The following is a 7,660-nucleotide window of genomic DNA, read 5'->3' on the forward strand; positions in this document are numbered from 1 at the left end:
GCGTGAGTCCTTGTGTGGCGGGTTTCAGGCAGCAGTGGAGCCAGTGCTGGGGCGCCCGGGTCCCTGAGGCCCTGCCTGGCTTCCGTGCCACCACGTCAGGGTGTGTCCATGTGACCGAGATCACGTGGAGCACACAGCAAAGGGTTCAGCAAGCTGGGCTGCAAACTCGCAGGTTGGCAGTTCGACCTCACCAGCCCACTGTGGGAGAGAGAGAGGGGGCGGTCCACTTCTCAGCCCAAACTCACTGCCCTCGATTGGATAGGACAGGGTAGAACTGCCCCCGTGGGTTTTTGAAAGGGCCACTCTTCTTTTCTTCGCCCCTCGGGTGGTTTTGAACTGCTGGCTTTGCAGTTAGCAGCCCAACGCGGAACCACTGCGCTACCACCAGAGCTCTGCTGCAACCTCACGGCGCCGCCCGCCCCTGCCCCCAAAGGGTGGCTGAGTCTCAATTGTGCGTTGCTTTTCTCTCTTTTCGGAAACACGCTTCACTTCGGAAGCGCAAATGATAGAACTGCATCCCCAGAGGCGCGCCAGCTGGTCTTGGGAGCCTTTGGAGCCCAGGGTCTTCCCTCCCCGCATGGGCCAGCGCTTAAGTACGCGCTGGGGGCCGAACATCAATGGCGAAGACCCCAATCCTCTTCCTCGCTGTCACCCCCAGGGCTGCTGCTCCACGACCTGAGCATGGCGGGACTGCAGGAGCTGCGATTCCCCGAGGAGAAGCCGCTTCTCCGCGGTCAGGACGCCACCGAGCTGGTGAGTGGCTGCCACGCGCACCTGGCGCCGAGAGCACCACCTGGTGGCCAGGAAGGAAACCGCGTCTTTCCGCCAGTCTGGATGGAGCTAGCAAGAGCTGGCTGGCTACCAGGCACAGAAGGGCACCTGACTTGGCAAAGGTCACACCGGTAGCAGGGAAGGAGGCGGTTTCTGGGTGGCCTACAGCCCCAGGCAGAAACTGGAAAGTCAATCTGTGCCTTGGCTTTTCCTCACAAGCCTGAGGCCAGAGGCCTAGTGTTACCACCAGGAGCTGAGACTGAGACACTCGGGGTTACTAAGTTTCCCCAAAGCCCCCTCCCTCTGGGGACCAGGTGCTAGATTCCAGAGCTCCACCCACGCTTGTTCCCTTCTGAGTTCTGCAGTTCCTAGTGCCAAGGGAGGGCCGTGGGCCCGCCCCTCCTAGAATTCTGGGTGTCAGGCTCCCAGCTCACGATGTGGTTCTGTCTGCTCCTGACTTAACCAGAAGCTCACTTCTGCCCTACCAGGGCTCCCCTAGCTTCCCCGGGAAGCCCCCAAGCAGCAAATATTGGAGTCTGAGCAGCAAGCCAAGCTTTCCAGACATTCAGACACCATAGGCCAGCAGTCCTGTGCCCAAGAAGCGCACAATCTCAACTTTAAGGCAGAGCCTTGAAGTAACCTACAAGTGTCCGAATACCACAGCATAGCCGCTCCCAGGAGGGGTCTGGGCCCTTTGTCCTCCTTCCACTCAACCCCAGACCCTGGGTGTTCGCAAGGCCTCCTCACTGTGCCCCTGCTTCGGCCTCTGTTACACACAGTCCTCTCACTACAGCACATCACTGCCAGCCTGCCATCTCACACACAGTTACGGCCATGGCCTTCCTGGGGCCCGGAATCTGCACATCCCTGTGAATGCACACGCACACATGCACACACACACACACATGTACACGCTCTACACACTTGCTCGCCGCTGGCCCTCTCCTCTCCCTCCTCCCTGGCTGGCTGTTCCTTAACCATGGCCATCCTCTTCCCAGGATGGAACATTCCAGCATGGAAATGTGCAGGGCTGGCCCCTCATTTTATTCAGACCACCACACAAAGCCCCCTTTCTCCGAGAAGTCTTCCCGGACTGCTGGGTCCAAACCCACCGGCCCCTTCCACACACACTGCCCCAGGCTCCTGGAAGTGGAGTGCTTGCCTCCTGACCCTGTCCCTGCCTTGTGCACAGAAGGCTCTCAGTAAACAGTGGGCTGGGTGGAAGACAGGCTTGGGATCCAGTTCAAAAGAAAGACCCTTCTCCAGACCTTCTGAAATCCCCTTCTGCCTACAATCTGTCTTCTGAGGTGAGGGAGCAGACCCCAGAGCTAGTGTGAGCAGTGATGGCAGGCTTTGGGGAACCCCTGCAATCCACCAATCTTCCCTGTGGTCCTGACCAGGCCCTGTGGGACACAAGGACACCTTGTTCTGTGCACTCCAAGAAATCACCCCACCACCGTGGCTCCACCCCATATCTCTGCCAATTTGACCAGAGATATGACTCGGGGGCTGTGCCCACCATCCCCTGGCAGTGCCAGCTTCTTTCTTCTGGCTGAGCTCAAACTTTGTCTACCTGTAGCCAAAGCCAGTGTCCCGCTCTCCCCCAGCACCCTCACCTTGAGGGTCTGCATCTCCTCCCCTACTGGAGCCCCCGGATCCTGGGGTCAGTTTTTCCTCTCTGCCCAGTCAGCACACACCTTGTGTGGTGGACCTCGTCACATGCACCTTTAAATGCCACCGGTGTGTTGATTGGCCTGCCCTGACCCTGGGAACAGCTCTCTGTGTTCCCAGTGTTTGCTGGTGTTGGTGACGGGCTGGCACAGGCCTGTGGCCTCGACTTGCTCCTTCTAGAGCGCCCCCACCAGACCTGTCCCCTGCACAAGTCTCTCTTCCCAAGTTGCAATCCTTCTTTGTGAACACCCCACCCTTGAGGTCACTTCAGACTTTCCTGCCTTTGAAGATGCAAATGACAGGAATCCCAGGGCTCTGTAGGGAGCCCCTCCCTCTGCATGTGGGTCCCCTCTGCCTCACACAGCTCCTCTCAGCTGCAGTGCAGCCCCCAACCTACCCCCCCCACCACCCTTTATCCCATATGCTCACTCAGCTCCTCCTGTGGTGTCTCTGTGTTGTGGTTCTGCGACCCCACAGCCCCCCTCCCAGCTCCTGGGGTCTCCCAGCACCCTGGGTGCACACAGCACACCCTGCCATTATCTGGGTGTGTTTTTAACAAAACTGCCTCTTTCACTCCACGGAGATAATTGCCCCCTTTAGGGTCAGGAGTGTAAAAGTGTTCCCACCCCGGCTCCTGGCCAGGTCCCCTCCCCGCCATCGTGGAAGGAGTCTTCCATCAGTAAGTAATAAGCAGCTCCCACGTCCCTTCAGCTGAGTGCACAGCCTGAACTCAGCGATGGCCCCGCTCCCCAGTGTCAACTCTGAGTGGGAGCTGAGGCCTGGACAGGCTCGGGGCCAGAGGTCCCCCGGCTCGAGAGCTTCACCCTTCAGCCCTGTTAAATGGAAATCTCCGCATGTTACCCTGAGAAGCAAACGCAACGTGAAGGCTCTGTGGTGGCGTAGCGGGGTAAGCGTAGCTTGAAACCACCAGCTGCTCCTTGGGAGGAAGACGGGGCTCTCTCCTGCTATCAAGGGTGACAGTCTCCGAACCCCACAGGGCAGTTCTCCCCTGTCCTCAAGGTCACGGTGAGTCAGCATCGACTCCGCGACAGTGAGTTTGGACACTGTCAAGACCTGGTGTTAATGGTTCTCCCATCTGGATAATACGTCTTTGTCTTGCCCTTGCCCTATTTAAGACTTGATAAATAATCATAATAATTAAGACTGACCTTTTCTGCGCACGCCGCGCGCGCGCACACACACACACACACACACACACACACACACACAATCAATGTGAGCAGCTCCTGGCTCTATCTTCCAAGGACACACTGCTTCCATGCCTGCCCTTGGTAAGCCCCCGTTGCTCATGTTCACATGTAGACCCAACGAAATGTATTGACAGCAAGTTGATCCTGGTGCACGGCGACCCCAGAGAACCGAGTAAGATGGGTGGGCTTGGACTGCTGACCTTGGGCCCAAACCCATGATACCCCGAGGGATCCTGTGAGAGAGACCGGGGGATTCAACGATCAGTTCTTAGGGGTGCAGCAGGTCAGCGCTTGGCTGCAAACCCCGAAGCTGGCCATTCTAATCCGCTGAACCATTCCAGGAGAACAAGCCTGGCCACCCACCTGGGGAGGACGACAGCCAAGAAAACCCTGTGGGGGCCGAGGGTTCTACTGTCATGTGAGCTTGTGATGAAAGGAAATAGACTCCTCAGCCCCACCCCCCTGGTGACAGGCTCGCCCAAGGAACAGGCCATGTGCACTGGAGCTCTGTGGCCCCCAGGCCAGGGAGCTGACTGTCCCCTCTGTCTGCCTACCCCCCCCACCCAGGACAACTCGGATGCCTTCCTTGTGGCTGTGGACACAGACTGGAAGGTAGGTCATTCAGCCACCTGAGATGTGGAACCAAAGCTGACCAGCTCCCTCCCCCACCCGGCATGGTCCCCTGATACCCGCTGTGCTCCCACCCAGCTTCCAGGACCTTTCCCTGCTCAAAGCCCCTGGGGAGACATGTCCATCAAGGCTGTTTGACTGACCCTTCCTTCTGAAATAGGACCGGTGGGGAGGGGAAGCCTGGGGCATGGGGATGGGGATAGAGAAGGGAGTGAGGATGCTGTCATCTGAATCAGCATTTTCCACCAATGAAAGCCTGGTTGGTGCTCAAAAATAGCTCCTGTCTCCATGGCAGCCGTTGCCTGGACAACCATGTCCTCCTTCTTTGGATGCCAGCATCTCTGTGAAAACCGGGTTGCTCTTTGTTTTTATTCTTCCCCGTGATGTGATGCTCTGGCTCCCTGAGCCCTGCCACGTGTCCCCTCTCTCTCCACATGGCTCAGACCAGGCTTGGCAACTGTCCGTGGGGTGATGCACCCTGGGAGTCAGAACCACTGAGCACACACAGGCCCATGTGGGACCTTCCTTGTGGCCTGGTGGAACTAGCCTCTAGCTAGTGCCTGAAGCTCAACCCAGCCTCAGTGAGGGCCAGTTCCCAAGCCCCGTGATGGCACCGGCCTCGTGGTCTGGATGACGTGCCAGGTGGGGTGTCCACTGCCCCTCCCCGAGGCCAGCAGCTCTGCAGTGAGTACAGGTCTCTGCGTCGGTCCTTGGTCATGCGCCCCTTCAAGGACACGAAGGGAGTCTTCAGGGCACACAAGTATGCACATGCTTGGGTCCCTGGAATAACCGTGTCCATGCAGAGGGAGGAGGGGGCTGGGCACTCGGGGGATGAGGGATGGATGAGACAAGAGCAAGACATTGGAGGCAAGCAGGCCACGGAGATGGGTAATGGTTATGGCATGGGTCCCATTTCCAGGGGGGTTCTAAGCAGGCTGTCCTGCCAGCCACACACATACACATTTGCTGCATGGGGCAGGGGTGGGACAGTGTTTCAGGCACAGGGGGGAGGCCCATGCTGCACCCCTGCCTTTGGGGTCTGCAGGGTAGGGGGTTCAGGCTCATAGGGGAGGCCCATGCTGTACCCCTGCATGCTGGGTCTGCTGCTTCAAAACCTTCCTCTCTGCCCTCTAAAGAGCAGACTGCATTCAAACCCAGTGTATGCCCACGGCGAGGCCAGTTCTGAAGACCACCCTCTCCCCACTCCCACCCCAACCCCTGCAAAGGGCAGCCTGTACAAGCACCTTCCTGCTGTCTGCACCATCTCCTTTTCCCTCTCCTGAAAAGCAGCCATGAGTTTGGCGGGTATCCAGGCAAAATCTGGCAGGGAGGGCCTTTACCTCGTTTCTTGGGGGGTAGATAGAGTCGTTGCCTCTTACCCCAGTAGGCCCTGACAAGGACGTGACAGAGGGACACTCCAGAGCCTGAGTCTCGCAGACCCACTCTGATGATCCCTGGCCACATGACACTGAGGACAAGTCAGCCCACCCACCTCTGTGTGGTAGAGAAAGAGCTCAGAGCCCACGGCTGAGTCTGCAGGGTGGGGGTGCTGCCGCCAGCTGAGCACTTGGCAGCTGGCTGTGGCTACTGAGCCAAGGAGTGCCGCTGGCTCTGGGCTCAGGAGCCACACGCCACCCGGCTTCCCTCAGCCTCCATTTGCTGTCTGTAAAATGGACATTACACAGATAAGTTAAGGTTGCATGAGAAACTCAGGGAGCCCTTCTGATTGGCCACCCTTAGTCATGAGGTCTTTATCCCAAGTATCGAGGTGCTGGGGGACCCCCATGGCCCCCTCTCTGTGCCCCAAAGTCCCCATCTGTCTGTGGTAGTCCTTTCTCACAGGTTTGTGAGACTTGTCTTATTCTTGCATCCACCTCTGCACAGAGCTCTGCTCTTTCTCTCATCGTCAGACGTGGAGGCTCAGAGTGGTTGAGTGACTTCCCTCAAGGTCACACAGCAAAGAAGTGGCAGAGCTCTGCTGGAATCTGGATCCAGCTGCCTCTGCAGCCCTGATTTTAAACACCATGCAGGAGGGGCTTGGGACTGAAGCCTGTAACCACAACACCTCAAAACTCCAGCGAAGAGGCTACAGACTAGAGAGACTCCCAAATGCCCCATTGCTCTCCTGCCAGGGCCTGGGCAGAGCCTGGGGACCGGGTGGCCGGGTGGGAGACCTTGACAGGTCTTTTCATCCTCATAGCACCCTCTTTCACAGTTGGTTAGAAACTTTCACAAGATCACCCACTGAGAGGTGGGGGAGCCGGGACTGAAGCCCCAGGTCTGTGCTCCCTGAAGCCCTGGAATGGAGTGGACATGGGGGCTGCAGCCTGGAGTGTGTGGTGTCAGAGGAGAGGTCAGCACCCCACTGAGGTCAGAAATTATAGTGCCCCTAGGTCTATGGGGGCTGGAGGAAGCAGGGGCCTGCTGAAGGAGAGCCCCCTTCGCCCTCCTTTGGAGGAGGACATGGTGAAAAGGGCTGAGGACAGATCATGTCTTTGCCGCCCCCACCCCCAGGGGTCTGAGGTGGCTGCAGGGAACAGGGTCGCTGTTCCCACACCCTATGCCCCTGGCAACCTGGGGGAGCGCCCAGGACCAAGGCCTCTGTGAGAGGGCAGTGATGGGGAAGGTGCAGAGTCAGCCTCTTTGTCAGTGTGCAGACTGACTGTCAGCACAGGCTGGGGCTCAGGGCTGCCCCAGCGAGACAGAATGGGGGCAGCACTCACCTGTCACTCAGCCCAGACTCACCTCCCTGGCCCATTTCCTCTCCTCTCCTGCCTGCTGCTGTTTGATCGCCCTGTCCCACAGGCCTCTGACCTGTTCAGAGCCTGAGGGGGCCCCTGCAGCCAAGCCCATGGCCCCAAGAAAAGTGGGTCTGTGAAACACCAGGTCGCCTCCTGCACCCTCTTCTGCCTGCAGCTGAGTGGGGGTGACCCTGTGACTAGGGCCCAGCAGACTGCTGGGGGCCACCTGTCCTGAGTAGGTGGGCAGGCAACGGGCATATGTGGGCAGAAGGTGAGCAGCCCTAGAGGAGGAGCCCTTGCCTGGAAGTGAACCACTACGCCCGGTGGTCGCTGCCCGGGACCCTTCCTCAGGAGGATGCTGGCTGGTCGCGGGCAGCCTGTGCCCTGCAGGGGGTGGGGGAGGGCCTGTGAGCAGCTCCTGAGTGCTTGATGCTGTGCTTAGGGACAGTCCTTGTCGGGGTGGGGGACGGGGGGCGGGGTGAGTGGGTGCCCTGCCCCGAGTTCCTGCACCCCATTGCAGCTCTGGGGCGGAGCGATAACGGGATCTTGCAGGGAGCGCTGTGTTTTGCTGGGGCGGGAGCCGCCGCTGCAGGGCTGCGGGGATCGATGACCTCGCCAGCCAATTGGAGCCGGGTT

The 7,660-nt window shown here is 59.0% G+C and overlaps 1 protein-coding gene across 4 annotated transcripts in view; it reads left to right on the plus strand.

The window, feature by feature from the left end:
- Positions 1-658: 658 nt before the first annotated feature.
- Positions 659-7,660, plus strand: part of NDRG4 (NDRG family member 4) — a 19,334-nt gene continuing 12,332 nt past the window's right edge. For all 4 annotated transcript variants that reach the window (XM_045293670.1, XM_030886563.2, XM_045293671.1 and 1 more), the window contains exons 1-2: positions 659-753; positions 4,221-4,265. In XM_045293670.1, the coding sequence (XP_045149605.1) occupies positions 682-753; positions 4,221-4,265 (117 nt within the window). In that variant the 5' untranslated portion in view covers positions 659-681. The remainder of the gene's footprint in view (positions 754-4,220; positions 4,266-7,660) is intronic.

The sequence above is a fragment of the Echinops telfairi genome, unplaced genomic scaffold (genome assembly GCF_000313985.2).
Source record: "Echinops telfairi isolate 266 unplaced genomic scaffold, ASM31398v2 ScPeMD7_2291;HRSCAF=2852, whole genome shotgun sequence".
Classification (NCBI taxonomy): Eukaryota; Metazoa; Chordata; class Mammalia; order Afrosoricida; family Tenrecidae; genus Echinops; species Echinops telfairi.